Below are 23204 nucleotides of genomic sequence, written 5' to 3'. Positions count from 1 at the left end.
AAATACTGATATCCTAGTAGTTCTAAAATGATTAACAAAAGAGTTGGAACCTGAAAACTGGCATTCAACATACTATGCATTATCTATTTTAAAGAAACATTGTGTAATCTACGCAGTAATCACTATACTTTCTAAAAGCTGTTTATATTTATTTTAAAATCTTGTCTTTTTAGACTGGAAGCTTTTTAAGGTAAAGCTAATAGAATGGGTTATTAAACTTAAATGTGGCTATGAGATAGTATTACATGGTGTATTAATTTCCACCTTTTGACATACCTATTTTATTACATTAATATCCACACCTTCATTTCAAAATTCAACCACTGCTCTTCAAGAACTCAGATGCCTTGCTAGGGGAAGTCAGAAATTATTTTATATGGATTTTCTACTCAGTCATAATATAGAAAGTATGATTCATTTCCGTCTCTGTTGATTAGCCTGCAGGCCTGTCAAAATGCTTAGATTCAGGGAGATAGACTGTACTTACAATTCAGGCAGAACTAACTCCCACAGCAGAGACCTTTTTCTTTTAATCTCATCTTATAAATTTAGACAGTCTAACTTAAATTCTCTGAGTAGCTGAATTAAAAAAATCTGATTTTCCCTACCTCTGTATTCTACAGTTCATATACAGTGCTCAATAATAGACACCACAAATCTCTGCCCTTCCTTCAACTAAGGCCTTAAGAACAGTATGACTTTTCTTGCTCAGCTGCCCAGTTTTATGACACTACCTATTTCTGAAATGCTTAGCATTTTGTCAGATTTTGCGGAAACTGGCTGAAGATTCAACAGATATTGGTACGAGCACAAACATAGAAGATAAGCTTTCCTGCCTTAGGAAGTTATGGTAAAAATTAAATATAGTAGGGTTTTACAACACTGAAGAAACACCTATAACAAAATTCACCTTGCCATTCTCCTACCATCCTCCTGACCTGACCATCATATACACAGAGTTTGTTGATTTGGACCTCACTTAAGCTCAGAGAAAAGACATTGCTCCACAGCAATGTCATTGATATTGTAGTCAATTTTAATTAAATAAAAATATATCCAGTGTTGGTATTGGCAATTCTTTTAGCCATTTTTTTATTTCATTGGTGATTTTTCCCAACAATACAAAGAAGTTGCTCTGAACCTGTGCAGTATGGTACATTAAAGGATCTACTATGACAAGAATTTGCATTTTTGATTCACATAATTAATGTATACCATAGAAGCAAGTATAATATAAATTTTCATTTTACTATTCACCACCTAATGAAATTTACATAGGTAAATAAAATTATTTTAAAAATAAACAAAAATCCCAACTAAATTGGGCTTTAAAATTTTAGATGAAAAATAACCTACTAATGATTTAACTTTATGAGAGAATCACCACTAAAAGCAGCATTTAGTATTTGTAATTCCATGCTTGACAGCTAACACTAGCACTTCATCATATGAGGGTCAATGCACTTTAAAAAATCCTCTAGAAAGCAGGCAGATACAGCAACCACTTTATGGCTGGAGAAAAAAACAACAAATGAATGCTGTATTTAAGATCACAGTTGTGGGAGGCCAGACCTGTGCTTTGATTATGTGGCCACAATAGCTCCACATTAGGAATATATTATCCCCCTCTCACAGGCAGGCAGTTTATTTGGATAATTGAGACAGATGGAGGCAGCAGCTATAGTTAAGTATCCCTCATTTTTTAACTGTATGCATTCCCAATAGCAATTAAACAGTATGTTATTTCTCATTAACAAAATAACTTTAATGATTTAAATGTTAATCTGAATTTAATTTTAATTGCAGTGCAACCCTGATGATGGAGGTACTAAAATAAAGAAATTACAGATTCAAAAGTCATTTGGGGTAGTAGTTACACAAGATCAGAGTGCTAATGAGAAAGATTTACACAAAGATCACTTCCTTTGAGGTGAATCCTGATGCTGCTCTCCACAGCAAATTAACTGTTCATGTGGAGAATGAATCTGGAAATTTGACCCAAGCGTGACAAAGGTCTGCTCTTCCAAGGCTGTTGGTCCTCACAGGGCTGAACTTGTCCAGCAACTTAAATTGCTCTGGTTGATAATAACTGTAACTCTTACAAATCTGAATTTCTCCAACTTCCAAATTCCAGACAGCCAATATTCCCCAAAGAAGAAATAGTGGTTCAGATAGAGATTAATTCAAGAAAATACTGTGAGTTCTGTATTGTACAAATCAGAGTATACTATAACAAATTCATACATGCTAAAGGCAAAAAACGCCTCAGCTTTCTCTGTTTATACCAAAGCACCAAACTACTTTTACAGCAATAGGAGGAGATATTGACCCAGTTAGATAAAGTTTCAATCACTGAAGCAGGAAGCAACAGGCCTTATTTAGAAATAGGAATGTTATGTGTCCTTATGTATCTGCTGTTGTGCATATTATAAAGGAACAACAACTTTTTGTGAAAACGTGGAAGTATACAGATGCCATCTACATAATTCTTACAAATGTAGTTTGTATTTGAAGTTTTGGTTCTGTTTCAAAAGCAAACTTCAAGGTATCAAAACTTTATATAAAATACATGGAAAATCTACAATACATTATGCACAAAGTTGCAATAAAAAGAGTGAATTGTTATATGTGACACCTTGGCTTTGGTTCTGTCTAATTTATCATTTGGCACAAATTCAAATGCCTTAACAAAAATATATTACATCAACAGTATTAGCTTTACTAAATAAACATACCTTCTCTCCCCCCATCCCTGCCCCCCCAGGATGACTAGTTAATTTAACGAGATTTCTTCCCATAATTGCAAACTAAACTACTGGCTTTTCTCACTTTTGATTTTTTTTTTTTTTTATTTACACAGAACAGACAGAATGGACACTGCACTGGAACAATAGCCAGTGGACAGACTTAAAATTCCCTAATTCAATCTCTTCAAAGCAGAGTAAGAAACTCTGAAGCCTTTCTTCTTTATTCTCATTGGACTGCACCTTTTGGAAACTAAACTTTAAATCTTAAACATGCTAGATGAAGAGTTCGTAGCCATCTTCTCTGATGGCTACTAGCACCAAGAGAAATTAAACTGAAAGTCATAAAATACAAATTAATTTTATGATACAATGAATACATTGTAAATGAACAGCTGGAAGACAAGCATCTGAAGACAACACAATTCTGAAATCCAAAGGCATTGTCTCCCTGTCAGAAAAGCAATATTACAGCAGTACTAACTGATACAGGGTATCATTTTGGCGTTTAATTTCTTTCACTGACACATCAAACTGATTATAATTTTACAGCTATTTTTTAAGTAAGTGTTGTGGTTTAGCCCCAGTCAGCAACTAAGCACCACGCAGCTGCTTGCTCACTCCCCCACGGTGGGATGGGGGAGAGAATCAGAAGACTAAAAGTGAGGAAACTCATGGTTTGAGTTTGAGAACAGAGAAAACCCAGAATTCACAAAAACATAACACATTCAGAAGACTATTATTTTAGATTTCTATAAGCTATTAAATAGTGGAGTTTGCTCCATATGTAGAATGAGGCTCAATTCACAAAAATAAAGACATCGTGTTTTCTGCTTAATCCATCAGAACCCACACAGGCAAATTACACTTTTACAATATCAAGAAGCATTAAACTGTAATCCTGAAAAGCAAATTTCTAAAATAAGAAAAAGAATCCATTTAAAACAAGGTTTTTAAAGTGATTTAAGTGAGAACTCCATAATACATATATGTACACTATAAACATGGCATAGAAAAAACCAAAACAACAAAACCAGTAAGGCGCAAGTTCCAACTCCATATCTTATCCAAAAATACTGTTCCTGCTCTCCAGTTCTTACTCCCTAATTCTCTGTCAGAAATCTCTGTTCCATTCCACCAGGGAATGCTATGGATAAGGTGTGGATTGTGATGATATAACAGGCATACCAAGAGAAAAAACATTTGGCACTGTGAGAACCATGTTCCTGTACGAGTCAGCCTGAAAAGAAATCCTATCTATGGATGTTGAAGGTAGGTGTGTTTTTTTTAATATAGCTGGCTTTATAGACAGAGAAAAAACAATCAAATCTGTCTCAGATCTTCAGTGAAGCACATGATGTGGTTTCACACAAAATTAGTGAAGTGGGAAACAAGAGAGGTCAGTGTAAGAATTTATACAATGGGAAAAGAACAGACTAACATGTATCAAACAGGTCTTGTTAAAATGAGAAACTTCATGCTAGGTGCAGATTAAGAATAGCACCATGTGAGTCAGTGTCTAATTATATCCTTTATTATCAGTTTTTTTGTGATCATTCAAGACTGATTCACTTTAATGCCAGAACTTTCCAGGAGAGGTATTTCCAATAGATATATAAGTACTATTTATTGCACAAATTTTACAAATGCTCAGTGAAACCCTGCAAAATAAGCATGGATAAAGGTATACACATTTAGGAATGATGTAGTTAAACTTAAGTGATTATAGGGAAAAATCTGAGATGACAATCACAAGAATGAACAGTTACTTTCTAAGAGAAGATTAAAAGATCCAGTTCTATAGTCTTACAAAAATATGAAGAACACATAAAACTGCTTAATAAATGTATATACCCCAGTGACTGAAAACAGAGAGGAAGATCACCTAAGAGGAAAAGACAAACACACATATTATCTAGTACAGGGCTGGAAATTATCAGGCTTTGACCTACCAAAGAAATTAGGCTTCGAAACAGCCCTGCAGTACTAGTACAATTAAAAAACAGCAACAACTCCCCAAACACACACTCATAAACTTTCCTAATTTTGAAAGAGAGCTTGATCAGCTTTTGAAATAATAACATTAAAAGTCTTTTCCCTTACATGAAATCCATTTCCTTCTTGCTTTAAGGATACACAAAGTATGTATGCCAATTTGTTAAAACAAATCAAAGTACAAAATCTGACAAAATTCCAATGGAATTCTCTTGTTATTAACTTTTATAAAAGATCTATATTTGGCTGTCTAGTAGGTAATTTTGTGCACTGCTTGGAGACTCCACCTGCTAATACTGCTGACTTGTGGCTTCCCAAGTAAGAAGCCAGAAGATCCAAAAGTATCGTATTCCAAGACATCAGGCGACTGTTCTTCAGCAGGTATAACTTCCAAGTTTTCCCATACTAGTACAGCTAACCAGGCAATCTGCCTGGAAGATTTTAGGTATCACATGGATTTTGTTTAGAGGATTTTACTACAAAACACAGGAAGTGGAAATTGAGATGCAGGAGAAGAAAAAAAACCAACCACCCCACCACCACCAATTTTCAACATTTATATACCTTATGTGAAATTAAGCTATTTTTTATATCAATCTATATTAGTCATCAAAATATACTGTGTACATACTACCTGTTTCAGCAGGTGCATGGGAATCTGATGTAGAGTTTTTCTCTCCCGGGACTGCAATATCCTGAATGTTTAATGTTTACTGTCATTAAATGTGTAGTGCATTATTAATTTTTTAAATTATGTTTTATTTTGTTCAATTTCAATACATCCATTATTTAGTCTGTAATGTAATAGCTTGTTCATGAATATGTATTAGAGAAAATTGTTCAAGTATGCTATTTGCATTCCTCGAAAGTTAGAAGAGTCAAAAAAAGAGATTCTGGATGTGCTGTGCACATTGTTTCCATTTTACAAAACCTTAACTGGCAGTCAGGGAAAAGAAAAAGTCCTAGTCCAGGCAAATGAGATGTGAAATTGTAAAACAACTAAATGAAAAGGCAGTGCATTTCAACATACGCATATACCTGAAGGCCAAACACCAAATAACTTCAAAGTGCAGTAATCCCCCAGAAACATATTGCTTCCAGTGTCTTATTGTCATTACAAAATTAAAATTGTATTTTATGAGAGATTTTTATACCTATAAAGTCTTTAATTATTAATGTGGGTACATCAATGACAGCTACTCCATTAGCATCAAGTGAGCTGAAGCCATCACAAAACAAATTAAAACTGAATAAAAATACATTCACAATTGTTACTGTGACATTACAAATGGAAAATGTTCCCACACTACTTGATAATCATTACACATACTACTAAAAACTAGTGCTACATATATTTTATTACATTGAGGTTTGGTTTAAGAGACCTTAAAGGGCATAATTTCCCTCCATCCATATAGCTTCATAAAGCTATAAACATTTTCAAACCATGTAAGGCTGTCTTCCCCTTAAACCTGCAGTCTTTTTGGCAGCTCTCAAATTTTATTCTCTTCAGGATCAATTTTAAAGCCATTACAGTCATAAAAATTTATCATCTTTTGATTAAAATACAGTTTCTAAACTTTCTAAGTTGCCTTTCAGACTGCAACCTTCTGAAGCAGAAAACCACCCTTCACATGTGCCTAGCACAGCAAAAATCCAATCAAGTACTTGTGAGTGCCATTAAGAGTTTATATCCCGTATTTAACCTTTTATTTAAAAAAAACGGTAAACCAAAAAAACACCACAAAAAATTTTCCCTACGTAATATGACCAACCAATTTTGTCTTTCCTTCCACCCCACAGAAAATGAATGTGTTGAATAGACTAGATGCACAAATATATAGACTGTTAGAACAAGTGATGAATGAACTGAATTTTCCTTTGAAGTTATTCTTTCCTTTCACAAATAATGTACTCTAAAATACAAACAAATTTAAAGAGGAAGTAATTTTTCTTTTTTTGCACTTATTTCTCTGAAATTTTATTGATATTTTATACCAAAATTACATGGAATTACTGAATGGCAACAATTAAACAAGAACATAATTTGTGATTACTGAGATTTAGTCAACCTAAAACTTTAACAATCACAATTTACTCTTCCACTAATAGTATTATATGCATAGTATAAAGGAAGTGGCAAAAGAGAACTAAAAAAGAAAGAAAAGCAAACCACAACAACGCAGTAACTTACCCGCAAGGCTTCAATTACAAGGTCCCGTGCTTCTAGTTCTCCTTCCATTATACTCAAAAGCATCCGCAGTTCTGGCTTGCTCAGGTTATCCACATCAAATTCTCTTTTCTGTAAGAAACAAAACACTGATGAACACACTAACTAGCTGACTGAAATAGTTACCATAAATCCAACACATGGACATATCAGCATTCTAGTTATGGTTCCTCATCTACAACTGTCAAAAGTTGAGGTGGCTTTATTTGTGGTATATAAAGTCAAAATTAATAGCATATAGTCTGATTCTTTTTATTTAAAGAGAAGAAATTAAAAGCCCTCCAGTATGACACTATTTCAAACCCTATACAGTTGCAAGGAATCGATCCTGCAAAGTCTTGTGAATGAGAAGGGTGAAATGGTAAAGAAACTAACCTTGTGACTAACAGTTCCCATATACAGCCTCACAGAGACCAGAACAATTCAGCAGACCTGAAATAGCACATCAGGGATGAAGGCAAGAGAGGGTGAAAGAACCTAAACCACAGCACACCTAATCCAGTGTAACCTGTGCCTCACTTGCAAACAAGTACCAAGCCATCACAGTATACTGGGCTGAATGTGAATTTTTGAAGCACAGCTTGTGAAAAGATATGAAATCTTATTTGTATGCTTTATTTGCAGTCCCATTTGTTTGGTTGGAGGGTACAGATCAGATTTAAGAGGCACTGACAAAAAACAGTTCATAGCAAAAATATCTTCTCACACCACAGTTACCAAGATGTGGTAACTGGTAACTTACCAGTGTAAGTCTGACTTCCACCCCTAGCAAGACAGGAGACTGAGTGTATACAGATGAGTAAGATCACTGAGCACATGCATAAACACTGTACGCTGGGAATATTAGTATGGCTTCTGTAAAACCAAATCCACCTCACGAACTGCTACAGTTCTGTAACAATGTCAACAGACACATGTGTAAAGGGAATCCACTGGAGACTAATATATTTGAATTTTCAAGAAGTTTGGGACAAGGTTCTATATCAAATATTATTACAGAAACTCCTACCCAACAGTATTGGATGAAAAGACACCTCATGGATAGGAAGCAAACACTATAGGTAACAACCACTTTTCAAGATGGAGACATGGAGATGGAGGTAAGCAAGGGGGACACATCTCGGACCAGTGTTACTCAACTTCTTCATCAATAATCTGGAAAAAGGATAGAGAAGTGGCAGGGACATCTACCTCATGTGGGTACATAATTCCTCACTTACAAAGTTAACATCCTCGTTTTGCCACTATATAAAACCCTGGTAAACCTACATTTCAAGTACTGCATAAAGTCCTCGTCCAAAGGTATAGAATTCACCTAAAGGGATGAAGACAGAAGGATAACTAGTATATGAGGAAAGACTACAAGGCTGTAAGTCTTGATTTTGGAGGTGGGGCAGGGGGAATGTTATCAATATTTACAAAATCACAAAGGTAATAGATAAGATTAATACAAATCTCTTGCTCACCAGTATCCACAATGCTAACATAAGTAGACGCTTAGTGAAATTAGAAAGGGATCATTCTAAGGGAGAGAAAACTATTTATTCCATGTGCTAGATTCAGATGACCTGCTTGATTTTCAATACACTATTCACTGCAAGGGAAATACTAGAGTCCTTGCTATGATGTAGATGTTTCTCCTAGCAAAGCCCTGAGATGGAGACTCTCAGTTATCTTCAGTATGAAGTAATCAGTTGCCAAATTAGCTGAACTGTACATCTGGATATACTGTCTATTTTCCCTGACAGATGTAAAATCTAAGAGTTCAGATACCCAGGAGCTTAACTTCATCGCGGGAAAATCCAATAAAAATTAAAGCAAGCACCATTTCTGCTTTCTCAAGGCAAGAGGAGGGTGAAACAGTTGTTCTTCCCTCAAGCTAGAAGGCCATAGATCAAAACTACCCAAAAGCTATAACTGTATTAGATTTACTCTGTTTTCTATTTTTGCTTTGTAGTTAAAACACAGAGAGGTGAACAAATGGCTAATGAGAACTGTATGACATAACTTTAGCTATTTGCATTTGATGTCCTGAGGGAACTGGCTGATGTAGTTGCCAAGCCACTCTCCATGATATTTGAAAATTCCTGGCAGTCAGGTGAAGTCCCTGGAGACTGGAAAAAGGGAAACACTGCACCCATTTTTAAAAAAGGGTAAAAAGGAGGACCCTGGGAACTACTGACCTGTCAGCCTCACCTCTGTGCCTGGGAAGATCATGGAACAGATCCTCCTAGAAGCTATGCTAAGGCACATGGAAGCCAGGGAGGGGATTCGAGACAGCCAGCATGGCTTTAGCAAGGGCAAGTCTTGGCTGACCAACATAGCGGCCTTCTGTGATGGAGTGACCACATCAGTGGACAAGGGAAGAGCTACCAATGTTGTCTATTTGGACTTGTGTAAGGCCTTTGACACAGTCCCCCACAACATCCTTCTCTCTATATTGAAGCGATAAGGATTTGATGGGTGGACTGTTGGGTGGATGAAGAATTGGTTGGATAGTCGCATCCAGAGGGTAGTAGTCAATGGCTCAAAGTCCAGATGGAGAACAGTGACAAGTGGTGTCCCTCAGGGGTCCATATTGGGACTAGTACTGTTTAATATCTTCATCAATGTCATAGACAGTGGGATTGAGTGCACCCTCAGAAAGTTTGCAGATGACACCAAGGTGACTGGTGAGGTTGACACACCTGAGGGATGGGATGCCATCTGGAGAGACCTGGACAAGCTCAAGGTATGTGCCCATATGAACCTCATGAGGTTCAACAATACCAAGAGCAGGGTCCTGCACCTGGGTCGGGGCAATCCCTGGTATCATTACAGGCGGGGGGATGAAAGGGTTGAGAGCAGCTCTGCCAAGAAGGGCTTCGGGGTACTGGTGGATGAGAAGCTGGACATGAGTCAGCAATGTGTGCTCACAGCCCAGAAGGCCAACCGTATCCTGCACTGCATCCAAAGCAGCATGGCCAGCAGGTCAAGGGAGGTGATTCTGCCCCTCTACCCTGCTCTGGTGAGACCCCACCTGGAGTCCTGCATCCAGCTCTGGAGCCTTCAGCACAGGAAAGACATGGACCTGTTGGAGTGTGTCCAGAAGAGGGCCACCAACATGATCAGAGGGATGGAGCACCTCTTCTATGAGGACAGGCTGACAGTTGGGGTTGTTCAGTCTGGAGAAGAGAAGGCTCCAGGGAGACCTGACTGCAGCCTTCCAGTACTTAAAGGGGGCTTCTAAGAAACATGGAGACAGACTTTTTAGCAGGGCCTGTTGCGACTGGACAAGGGGTGATGGTTTTAAACTACAAGAGGGTAGATTTAGACTAGATCTAAGGAAGACATTTTTCACAAGGAGGGTGGTTAAACACTGGCACAGGTTGCCCAGAGAGGTGGTTAGATGCCCCATTCCTGGAAACATTCCAGGTCAGGGGCTTGGATGGGGCTCTGAGCAACCTGCTCGAGTTGAAGATATCCCTGCTCATTGCAGGGGGGTTGGACTAGATGACTTTTAAAGGTCCCTTCCAACCCAAACTATTCTATGAACTAAATAGAATTAGTCAAAACAGATCTTTATACTTGGTCAGATAAGTTGTAGCTTGGGGACATACTTGATGTTGTAAAATGTATGACTCAGGGTTGTGTTTCCCTCATGGAGTTTTTTCACGGGTCTGACAGATGTGAGGCCATCATGATATTAAAAGTTTATTTTGTATAGCCTAAGAAGTAATAGCAAACCTTTTCATTTTTAGAATCTCATCTTGGAAGTGTGCTTTGTGAATCCTCCAGAGGATTCTTATGTGTATTTAATGGAACTCAATATAAAATATGTAACAAATGTAGATATGTACCTTTCCCTTCCCTTCTGAATGGATGACTTTTCTGACAGCTTTTCCCAATGTGTTTTTCTGTACAACATTTTTATACTTTTCCCCCCATCTTTCTATGTCAGCTGTCAATTATGCTCCACAGGTTTCTTTCCCAAGTTCTGGGTTATTACCCAGCTACATCTTTAAAAGGCTGTGTAGCTGCTTTCTGAGAAGGAAGGAGCTTGTTTTCCATGGTCATTTGTGATTAATCCACAGCTAACTTTTTTGCCTCTGTTCTGCTTAGGGAAAGTACAAAGCTGTGGCTTTTATATTTTACTTTTTCAGAATTCTGCTGAAGGCAGCAGAGTTTGTAACAGCTGCTGTGGTAGCACAATGACCAGCACTCTTAGCTCCTGAATTTACCAGTGCTATCAACTGGGCTAGGTCAGCAAACCCAAACTACTGGCACTGCCAACCTCTCACTAGGGTTTTTTTTTCTTTTTTGAGGGAGGGTGGTGGGATAAATTTAATCCTAAAGACTTTTACCATCTCTGCTCTAAACAGCTATGCATGTGGGAAAGAGTACCTTCTGTTCCTGTGCCTTTTGGTGACCTTCCAATTTCACCCTTTCTGTCTTTCCCAAAGACGACAGAGGTGGGAAAATGCCTGTCCAGTTTGATCACTGCTGTCCTAAGTCATCCTTCTCTTGTTCAGAAGAGATGCTTTTGTCTTCTTTTTGGTTCATGGTAGAGCTTCTTTTAATCTTTAGCAATGCAGGTTATAATTTTGCCTGTCCTCTTTTTGTGGTGCATGCACCAGTAGTTGACTGAGTTTTAGTTAATTAGCTGTTTGCTCTATTGTCAGTGCACTCGCTGCCAAGCAACACACCCCCACCCCTTACAAAACTGGTCTGAAAAATAGCATGTGGAGTTTGACAGACATAGAGGACTGAAGTTATAGTCTTTTTCAGGTACTTTATTCTTATAAATCAAATAAACCAGACATTTTAAAATCTGAAAGAGGTAGAGAAAAAAATTCTCTTGTGTTTTGGTTGCGTATGCCAAATGTCACCCTGGGGCAACATATTCATGTATCTCTGTTACAAAACCAATATAATGGATGGCTCGGTTACATAGTTGTTAAATTGTTGGTTAAATTGTTACAGCTTGGCACTCTACCAGAGGTATTGTAACTAAACCCCAAATGACACATAAGCCATGAGCTACTAATGTAGTCTTTATTTTCTGGACATCTAAGACTTATTGCTCCACTAGAAGATGTCAGGAAGATTACTTTTCTAGATCTAAACAACAATTTTCTCTGTGATTTAGGCAGATGGTGCTCCATCTGAATAAGAACTTCAGGCAAACCTGCCATGACTGACATCTTAATCCCCAGAAGAGGGAGATTTAAGGGGCAGTTTAAGAGGAAGGATAGCTTTATTTCATCATATGCATTATCTACTCAAATCTTAAAAATATGTTTAACAACTATGCTTGAGAATATATTAAATCTTTAAACTATGCATTTTGGTCCAGTTATGGCGCTACAATGTAGCTTACCCCAAGTGCTGATTCGGAGATGTGCATGGGGAGAAGGTATAGTAGCTTCTTCAGCACTCACCATGGATACTCTTAGCCCGTTGTGAGGAGGCTCAAGGCTGCTTATCCACAGTGAACAAATCTAAGATGTCCTTACAGTACTGGAAAAAAGTGGTCATTCCAGTTCTGGAATTTGTTGGATAACGTTATGATAAGAAAGCCTCAGTGGGAATAAAATTATTCATAAACTAGACTTGAAAAATTATGGCCTTCTCTTTCATCCTAAAAAGCTCTTAAATTCTTTATTTCACTTTTTCTGTTTGTGTGTCTTTTCTGGTTGATTTTGGACATCAGTTTTGGTAAATTTTGTTTGTTCTTTGTACGTATGTGAAGACTTGTCTGATAGTGTGTGTGTAGCAGAGAGCGTAGGTAATAATATGTTTTCCATGCTTAATAAATCAGAAGGCATCAAACAAAAGTAGCTGATGGCAGACTGACAGCAAAGGTGGTTGGTTCTTCATAAAAATGTGTAGTTGTACTGTGGAATGTTGTGGGTGCTAAAATTACATAAAGATTCAAAAAGCAACCAGGCAAATACACAACAGGTATGTCAGCCAAGGGCTACTATGTGCAAAATCACAATTTCTGGCTAAGAAGGTGCATAAGATGAAAATTGCTGGATGCTGGGAGAGTATTTCTAGGAAGTATCATTATGTGCTTGTCTTGCTCTAATACTGATTTTAAGGCATCCATTATTGGCTGCTTTTGGAGACAGGATGCTTGGCTAAGCAGGATTTTAGTCTGATATGCTAGAACTGTTCACATATGAAGTGGTTTTGCTAGTTATTATTTCAAGTTTTTAAAATGAAAAATATAAAAACTAAGTTGCGTATCTTGTTAATAGAAAGACATACCAACTTTTTTTTGTGTTGTTCTATATCTAAGTACAAATTACCAGAGAGCACTTTTAATTGCTTATTATTGCTATGTTTTCATATGTTCTAGTTCAGGGTGTATACCTGAGCAAAATTTACTTTAATTGATTGATCAGATGCTTAGTTAAAGAAGTTCATCACTGCACCACATATGTTGAAGAAAGCCTCTGGTTTGTTAAGAATGTAAGGGTGCTTTCATTTATGTCTTGTGGTAGACTGCAGAAATGAAATGTTTCACCTGTGATGTACAATCAGTCTTTTGACAAAGAGCTGCCCTGTATTACACCTCCGGACAAGCTGAATTTACTGACTCAGAGAAACGAGTAGGATCACATTTCTTGCACTGTACTTTTGTTCATGCCCCTCTTAACTTAGTCCCTCTCTATCAGAAACCTTGGGTGTTTGTTTTGTCAGAGGCAGCAAGCATATTTTAGAAAGGGAAGATAGTGTTAAACCACTGAATGGAGACTTAAAAGAATGCTGTGTTTTATACTACTTGCTTTTTATGTTGCTTGGAAAAAAATATCTCTGCATCAGTTTTCCATCTGAAAAATGGAGACAGTTTTTCTCTATAATAAAGGAAGTTATAGGAATAAATCAATTGCTGTCCTTGAGCTATTAGATATTATGAAGTGGTTCATAGAAGAAGGAGGGTGGATAAGTGGGTCCTGCTATTTGACTGAATGAAATTTAGTAGTTTGAAGTGCTGAGAGTGAAATCTGCTGCAGCATATAAGGTAAAATTTAGTCTACTGACACTAGATTACATAAGGAACTCTATACATTTAGTAACTCTTCACCTTTTATATAGATCCATAGATTGGTGCACACTGTATAGAATTGTGAGGAGCACTGTGAGAGCTGCAGTGTATGTTGGGAAAAAGCCTTCAACAGAAACCAGTTGTTTTTCTTGATCCATTGGACTGGAGGGTAAAAGAGGTGTCTCTTAGATTAGAGGAATAGCTGATGCAGGCAGCAAAAATAAGAGGGTAGCTATTGCTCAGTCTAGAAATATTGGTTAGAGTGGATGGTGCTGTCCCAGAAAGTTACACTTCATAGAAATCATTGCTCCTCTTGTTGATCCATGTTGTTCACATAAATGAAGAAGCTCAGTCCAATGTAGAATCATGGAATAGTTTGGGATGCATCTCATCAGGTCCCATAGACCTGTGTATGTTCCTCAGGTGGTCTCAAACCTGATCTTCTCTTACAGTGGGAGGGACTTCGCTCCTTCAGTCCCTGTCTTGCAGTCTGTGCACTTGAGAGGTGTGGGAAGAGACACTGCCAGTGCAGACTGAGGTAAAGTACCTCAGCCTTCTCCTCATCTGTTGTTACCAGTCTGTCAGTCTTCTCATCAGAGGGGCATACGTTTTTTGACCTTCCTTTTCTGGCTGACATACCTGTAGAAGCCCTTCTTATTATTCTTGGCATCCCTTGCCAAGTTCAGCTCCAGCAACACCTTGGCCTTCCTTACCCCCTCCCTACACAACCAGGCAGCATCCCTGTACTCATCCCAGGATACCTGTCCCTGCTGCCACTGCCTGGGCATTTCCTTCTTGCCCTTTAGTTTGCCCAGCAGGTCTCCACTCAGCCATGCTGGTCTCTTGCGTTGCTTTCCTGATTCCTTACACCTGGGGATCGAGAGCTTTTGAGCTCTATGGAAAGCATCCTTAAAGATCTGCCAGCTCTGTTCTGCTCCTTTGTCCTGAGGGCAGTTTCCCAGGGGATCCTATTGACTAACTCCTTGAGGAGTTAGAAGTTTGCTTTCCTAAAATTCAGGGTCCTAACTTTACCCTTTGCCTGCATATAGCTGCCTACATAGAAGTATCTAGTGTGATTTGAAATGTCCGGGGGATCAGAGATGTCTTTTTGGGACAGGTAGATATGATACAGGACTTAGCAGAATCATCCATGCCATCTGGACTGGTAGCAAAAGTCCACATATGATACTCTGGGGGTATCCCAGCTGGCCCACTAAAGGAAGTCCTCGAGATAGGACTAAGAAACCTATAGATAGGTGTGAGTTACGTACTTAATGTCCCCTTATTTTCAACGAAGAACTGATCAGCCTATTCAAAACAGCCAAAAAAGATATTCAGCTAACCAGCCACCAGAACTATTTGCTCCTGGCTCCACTGACCGTATTGGTCAGATTTCCACTAACTGTAATAGGATATTAAACACTGTGCATACATGTAGACACCTAAATTTAAGTGTCTTAAACCCCATCCATACCTCCAAGAGTCAGCTGCCTAAGTCACTTTACTCAAAAACAGAGAAGCTCACAAACATATTTCTAAAACAGGTTATTCCTTTTAACCACTTCACCAACCATAAAAGGAAGTTTCAAGGCCTAGCTCAACATAAAGATGGTTATGTGGTCAAATGAATCCTGGCCCTTTTGTAATAAAGAACACTCTGCAAACAGAGAGAGCATTAAAAGAAGTGGTTATAATATCCATACAGTATTCACAAATACTTCAGGGAAAACCATAATTTATTGCTTTGGCTGTGGAAATCTTCTTTAGTCTGAAACTAGGGTAAAAGTCTGTGACCCCATGCTTGTCTAGAAATTATCTGATGCAGAATATACATGTCCATTTCCCACCACATCCAAGATGCACTTAAGAAGTAAGATGTGACCTATAGGAACATTCTTGGCAACAGAAACAAATACGAAGGCAGAGAAGTACCTTTCAAGAAGAAGCAATGCGGTGGAACTTACTCCTCAGCTAAGATCAAGTTTCTTGCTGAAGAGGCTATCATCTGATGTTAACACCCAGGACTTAACTAAAATTTCATACCATCATATTTGAGGGATCATGAGGGGACTGTACATGCATTTAATTATGCTCAGCCATTAGCTCAATGGCTTTTATTGGTTTGTTTGGCCACATGAAGCTACCTGCTTATCTGCCCTCCTCTTCCCCAAGCACAGCTCCCTTGCTTTCTGGGTTTTTCAAAGATTTTCTTTAAAATGTATAGGGGAGGTTTTGTTTAGCTGCTGTGGGGTTTTTTGGCTTAAGCTAACGGCAAAAATTTTAACGGCTTCAACATTAACCATAAATACACCTCAAAACTGGGAAGTTTATTTTGGAAACAAAAAACCCAGCCACCAACCCCTCCAAAATTAGTAAGACACTGACCTTTACACATACCCAGATATTGTCATAACTGTTAAAACATGTTTGCAATCTATTAACAGCCACAAAGGTACTTAGTCATTTCTTTATTTCAGTACAAGTTAGGTAACTGAATCTTTTTTTATGGATCTAGGCCTACAACTCTTCCATAACCATTTTTAAACTCTTACTTAAATATAACAGGTAATTTCTATTCAGAAAGTCACTTTCAGATAAGTCACTTCTAAGGCAAATGGTAAGTGATTAGATCTAGATACAGGTACACTTTGTTGAAGCTATCTTTAGAAGTTTTCCAGGAGATATCTTTAAGGCTTACAGAATTTTACACCTTAGCCTGTGCTACAATAGAAGCAAAAATCAATGCCCAAGAAAGCTTTAAATCACATACCACAGAGGCAGAACCTCTTCCCTAAGCCTACTTGACACGTCCCAGTTTACATATTCAAGAATTACATACATAGTAAATCAACTGATCCCTTTCTCGGGTAGGAGTCGGTGCGGAGGCAACCTCAAACTGTTGTCTTCCTGAGCTCTTTCCTTCCCGTCCCAATTTCCATCTCTATTCCTGTCTTGCTACATCACCTCTGAGGCCAGACAAACACTTACACAAATGAAGTCAAAGCGGTTGGGAAAACGACAGGACGTACTGGATCCTACAGATTTGCACCTCCATGCCAGTTTCACACATCCGGCTCACAGCATTGCCCCTCTGCACTTCACCTTTAATGACAGACAGTGTGACAAGTCCACATTTGAAAAAGAAAGGAACATTTACAAAGTGGACTACTTTCAGTGGCTTTCTTTTCTCATTCCCCAGGACCTTCACAACAAAGGAAGGGAGGCTGTGCTGCAGGTCGTGGACTAGAAGGCACAGAAAAGGCAATGCTGTAGTTTGGAGTAGGGAGAGGAGAGGCAGAAAGGAGGTTTGAAGTATATCACTGCAAAATGGATCAAGACCAACCTCTCATCACAGAGGAGCAGCAGGACTAAAACAGCTAGAACTGTGTTGTTTCTGCATCTCACCTACATGTTGGAACACCACAACAGCATCATGCATCTGACTAGATGAAAATAACTTCCCTGAACAAGAACACTACACTGAGAACTTGTGTTTAGGTGAGGACAGTGCTAGTTAATCAAAGTCCTTTTGCAAAACAACCGTTTTCCAGGATGTAATGCCTAATAAGAGATACAGTCTTTGCTTTTCAAGGGTTATGGTCTCATTTTCTGCCACTTGCAATATTTTTCCAATAAGAATCTTTCCAACTGATCTACATCAGCCTGTATAATTGATCTGATCAAACCATTATTTAGCATTTCACTATATTGAACAGAATGACAGTTCTACTACAAGCATTCTTGCAGATCAATAGGTAGTGAATATACGAAGCTAAGCATAAAATCCTACACAAAATGTCATGGATTCTCTCCATTTATCATTTTTTTAAATATTGACAGTTTTTTCTGTAGCACAACTTTTTGTACTCTTATGTGACCCACAGCAACTCAGACTGATCCTTTTGGGTACGCACACATCATTCTCAAAGAAATTTTGACCGATTAAGACAGCAGCAAAACCCCTACTCACTTTAGAGTCAAGATTCCACTCTACCAATATCCTCTATATGTACAGCTTTACAGATAGCAGAAGGTAGTGTCTTTCAGAGAAAAATAACTTTTATGCTTTTGATCAGTAGTCAAGCAAAATCAAACCCAGAAATTGTACTGAATTTAACAAACTTCATGTTTGATATAACAGGCTTTGTTAAAGCTATACTGAAGCTGTAACGTGTGACAAGCCAGCCCTCTATGCACAGCAGGCTTATGTTCAATGTTTCAATGAAAAGACTGTCAAATTGTATTATTTCTTGCTATTATATAATCATCATTGGTAGACATTATGCAGATGGAAGTCATTCAAAGATGTTTTAAAATACACACACATGTTTTCTCTCAATTCTAGTCCGAATTGCACCAACACAATTTCACTGGCTTCAGTGCAATCAAGCTGTGCAGGTATGAAAAAGGACCAAAACCACTCCCCTGCCATTTTTCCTTGTCATCCTTACCACAATAAAAATAGCAATATTTTGTGGGAAAGAAGTGGTGGGCTTCCCAAATGCTGTGCTGCATCCAATGAAACTCAGAATGACAAGATTATCGGCTTTGCTCATAAATGTAACACACTATAGAACAGTCTAGGCTTTTTCAGTCAAATTCCCTGGTGAATGTAAAAAAAGGAAGGAGGGGAGCACTTTTAATCTTTTTCTACAGTGCTTCCAAAAGCAGCAAAAAAGTCTTTTTTCCAGTGATGTTACCGATAGTGTACCAAGATGCAGCGTTTAGTATCAAGAAATCCTACTGTACCATCATGTGTTATACATCTCCTGCTTACACCGCAAAATTTAGACATTAACATATTACTATTACAAATACTGTTCTTAAAGTTTTTTACTGCATCATTTGTGCAGTGAGGATTCTGAGAACTGAAAAAAAAAAAAAGAAAAAAATCTAAAACCATACCGAAAATAATATTTTGTTATAAGTTGAAGTTTAGCTTGACTTACAAGATAGTTGTTTGGATGCTTACCGTCATCCTGTAAGTAAGCAAGATGATCTAATTTATAATTCTGTATCTTGAGTTTAAAGACAGAAAATAAGCTATTCCTACTAACCTTTCAAAAGGAATATTGGAGTATTGTATAAATATTTTTTTAAATCTTTTCATTGCACAGAGGAGTTCTTTTTACTTTCATGTACAAGAGATAAAATGAAACCAACACTGCAACATTCATATTGTCAAGGAAAAAAAGATGAAAAGGAGTATTAAATATTCAATGACTGAAGGCAAATTAAAAATAAAAGTAATAAGCAATAACAACATATTTTTTAAATTAAGTATAGCTATTACTCTTGTTAGGGAGCAACACACAGCTTACTTCCTAGCATCTCTTCAGTTTTAAAAAAATATTTTAAAAGCAATGTGCCATGCAAAGCTATCGCTCCTACCTTCCACAATGAGAACATCAAATCACATGAGTGGCTTACACTGCTCTGCCTAACAGGACAATATGGAGCACTACTTGACTGCGAGCTACTTATTTGAGCTTTTAAAACTGAAACTTAAGGTAGTAATAATATGACTATATTAAAGAGTTTGTTATAAATATTTTTTTTACCCAAAACTAGAGCTTTAAAGTCTGGTTAACAGTCTGCTTTTATGAATTCTTAACCATAACATAAATTAATAGTAAGGCACGTCATTGTTTTAAAAGACAGTGATGTTATAAATATTCAGTGTGTAAGGTTAACTTTTTTTAAGTAAAACTCAATATCCCTAACACTGCAGAAGTTAAAATACGCAAGGAAGATTAAGTGCACAGTTGGAACAGGGTTTCAGATGAGAATTAGTGCCTGGTTGAAAGAAAACAAAATAATAAAAAAAATAAAATGCCAGCAATAAGCTCAGTTTCACAGAAATCAGTGTCCCCTCCCTTCGGGGGTCATCACCTTCAGGAACGATCCCAGGCAAAACATGCACCACAGCGGTTTTACTGCCCTAAACTTCGCATGTCGCTACGAGGCCGAGCACTTACAGCCTGATGTTGGACCTGGCCACCCTGCTCTCACGACGGCTGTCAACCAGGCGATTAGCACGGGCTGATTAGCCCCGGTCGGTCCCCAGGCAGGTCGGGACCGCGCCGGGCGAGGGAGAGCTGCCGGGCTGAGAGGCGTCCGCCACCGCACGGGTGAGGAGCCGGGACCCACCAGCGGAGCAGGCGGCCCTAGTGGATGAGCCGCGGCTCTCCTGCCCGGGGGTCGGGCCGGTGAGCAGGAGACAGGAGCCCACCGCCCGCCGAGGGGAGCGCAGCCTCCCTCCGGCCCCGCTTAACCGGCTGGCACCACAACGCGTCCCTCCGCCTCACCCACCCGCAGAGAAGACGCGGCGGGAGGGGGCTTTCTGCTCGGCTTGTGGGGGATATTTTTTAAGCGGCGAGACAGATCCTGCCCCTGGGGCGCAGGCCCGGGGAACTGGAGACGTCTCCACACGCCGGCGCTCGGGGCGGAGACGGGAGGGGAAAGGAGGCTGCCCCGGCACCGAAAACGCCACACGGGAGTCAGGGAGGAGAAAGCAAGCTCCTTGCGGGCCCGGCAAAGGGTTAAAGATCAACATCTGTCCCCCGCCATGGTCTGACAGGTCCCGCCGCCGCGGCCGCTGTCACCACCTCAGCCCGCGCGAAGAGACGGGGCGCAGCCGCCCTGGCTGTGGCAAGCGGCGGGAAAAGGGGGGCGGGTGTGAGAGAGGCGAGAGCGGGCAGCGCACCCCCACCCCCGCCCGTGCCCCCTCACGGGCGCCGCACGCCGACCCCGCGCCGGGGCAGCGGGAAGGAACAATGTGGGGGAGAGAACCCGCCGCCCCCGTTGAGGGGAAGAGGGAGGCCGGCAAGGAGGGAGACCCCGCGCCCCTGTCTCTCCTTCCCCGGGGCGGGACGGGGCTCGTCTGCGGCGGGACTCGCCGCAGACGAGCCCCGTCCCGCCCCGGGGGAGAAGGAGGGCGGAGGGACGGAGCGGGGGAGGCAGGTCTCCAAGCGCCGCTTCGTCCCATCCCCACAGAGAGCCCTCTTCGCCCCGGCTGGGTCGAGCCCCCCTGTCCCGCCAAGCCGGTTACCGCTGCCGTGGCCGCTGAGTCCTCCCGTCCGCCAGAGCCCGGCTCGCCGCTCGCGCCCTCCGTCGCCATCTTCCCGCTGTAACGGCTCCGGCACGGAGAGCGGCGCGGAGCCGAGTGGCTGCAACCGCCGCCAGGCGCTTAACCCCCTCCCCGCCGGCAGCGAGCCCACCGGGAGCGGGGGCGCTTAACCCCTCCGGCGCCGCGCAGGCGGGGCTGCCGAAGACGAGCCGCCCCCTTCGCCGGCCGAGGCGAGCGACTCCCGCCGGCGGGCGCTCCGCTTTCCCCACCCACCCCCTCCCCGGCCGCCATAAGACGGCCCAGAGCCAGGTGGAGGAGGGGGAGTGGGACCCTGCCGCGGGCTGCCGGCGCGCAGTGGTGGCTGAGGGGAGTGTCCCCGCCACCGCGCTGCCCGGGCCCCACGCAGGCACTGCTCTCCTCCCTTCCCTCCCCCGTGCTTTGGGAGAAGGAGGATGAAAGGAAAGGTTATGGATGGGGCAGAAAAAAACCGGTTTTTACAGTGGGCTTGGCTCACCTGATCGGTGAGATCCTTAAACCAGCTGAAGCCTTTGAGGGAAGGGCATCTCTTTGCCTCCTTCCTTCTGTGGGTACTGACAGAGGGAGTCACCTCTTCCTCCCTGTCCCCCGTGGAGGGGCTGGGGGAGGTCATTTACTGCATTTGCTTATTTTCAAGGCAGGGTGGCTTCGGAGGCTGCGTGAGGGTGCACCTTCATCCAGGCCCGGTGTGTCAGACCCAACACTTCCATGCCTCTCAGCCCCAACCCTGGAGCCCACCCTGGCTTGTGGCTGCCCTTTGCCATTCCAGGTCGGTACAGAAGCCAAAACGTGTTCTAACTCCTCCATAGGAAGGTTTCGGCTGCTGAGCTGGACCTGCTACCACACAGGTTAAACATTCCCCCTTAGCAATACCACTCTATCCATGCCACACCGTCTGCCTCCAGGTCTTACCTCACTGCTTTCCCCCCACAGTGAGAACCCGGTGGGCTCTACACAGAAACCAAATCCAAATGTACCCTCCTCTGGAACCAATTTACAGCCACTATAAGCCGAATTTGCAACACCGTTTAGCCTGCAGCCATGTACAACTTCGACCAACAGCAGGCTCCTCTGAGCCTTGCCAGTCTCTCCTTTCACAGGGCTTGCTTTCAGGGCTAGGTTCATGCTGAACTCCCTCAGCACTGCGACCAGACAGAAATGGGCCAATGCCTTCCCTTGATCAAAGACGGCAAATGTTCTTCTAAGCACGCTGTACCTAAGGATGTAAGTAAAAACATGCATGAACTTTTTCCCCTTTACATTACCATAAGGGGAACTGATGAGTGATTAGTAGGATAAACTCCAACTGTAACATAAATGTACACTGAACAGAGTGAGCAGAAGGCAGTGTATAGGATCCATGACAGGGCACATAAAATCTAGTCAAACAGGTGCTTTCTGGGTTTAGGGTTTGTTTTTCTTTTTCCTTAAAAACCATCTAGCTCTCCTTCTACTCAAGCTTTACACTTTTTATAACTATAGTGAGTGCTTGCATCCTTTCCACTGCTGAAGCTGAGAAACTCTGTTGATGACACAGAGCCTAAACCAACTTGCTTTTCTCAGTTCCCAGGACTTTAATACTATTTAATTGGGTTTAGGCTATATTGCTTTTTGCTTACTTTATTGACAACAAAGTACCATACATTACTCATAATTATTATTTATATAAATTTTGAAGAGTATGTGGTGCTTTGCCACTGAGAAACACAATGAAAAGTCATTTGTTTCCTGTGGACTTTGTCACACTCACTCCTTTCCAAAATGGTTTTAAACACTGGAGTTTTTAAACTGCTTTGAGAATATCTTTTCTCTTACTGATTCCTGTCTACCATTATCATTACCAGTATTTTCCTGCTGTGTTAAAATCATCTGCTGACCGTCACAGTTATTTATGTGTCTTTCTAACTGAGTTGGTACAAAGCATCCACACAACATACTGTGGAAGTACTATTTTTTTAACTCCATCCACATCATCGCAGTGATGTAGCAAAGGCTGCACCATTTATCTCTCACTCTGCTGAGATCATAAACTCTGGTTTAGCTGATATTTTATCAATTACCAACCATACATTTATCAAAATAACAATGAATATTAGA

General features: G+C 40.6%; 1 protein-coding gene across 1 annotated transcript in view; it reads right to left on the bottom strand.

The window, feature by feature from the left end:
• The window catches only part of CTTNBP2 (cortactin binding protein 2), a gene marked incomplete at its 3' end in the record, with an annotated part of 90771 nt that extends 69159 nt beyond the window's left edge, over positions 1 to 21612 (bottom strand). Inside the window, exons 1-2 of the mRNA XM_082014396.1 lie at positions 21054 to 21612; positions 6934 to 7041 (exon numbers count right to left, since the gene is read on the bottom strand). Of these exons, the coding sequence (XP_081870522.1) occupies positions 6934 to 7041; positions 21054 to 21122 (177 nt within the window). The 5' untranslated portion in view covers positions 21123 to 21612. The remainder of the gene's footprint in view (positions 1 to 6933; positions 7042 to 21053) is intronic.
• Between the last annotated feature and the right edge of the window lie 1592 nt (positions 21613 to 23204).

This window comes from Phaethon aethereus (assembly GCF_964289735.1).
Source record: "Phaethon aethereus genome assembly, chromosome: 1".
Classification (NCBI taxonomy): Eukaryota; Metazoa; Chordata; class Aves; order Phaethontiformes; family Phaethontidae; genus Phaethon; species Phaethon aethereus.
This window is presented reverse-complemented; position numbering and strand designations above follow the sequence as displayed.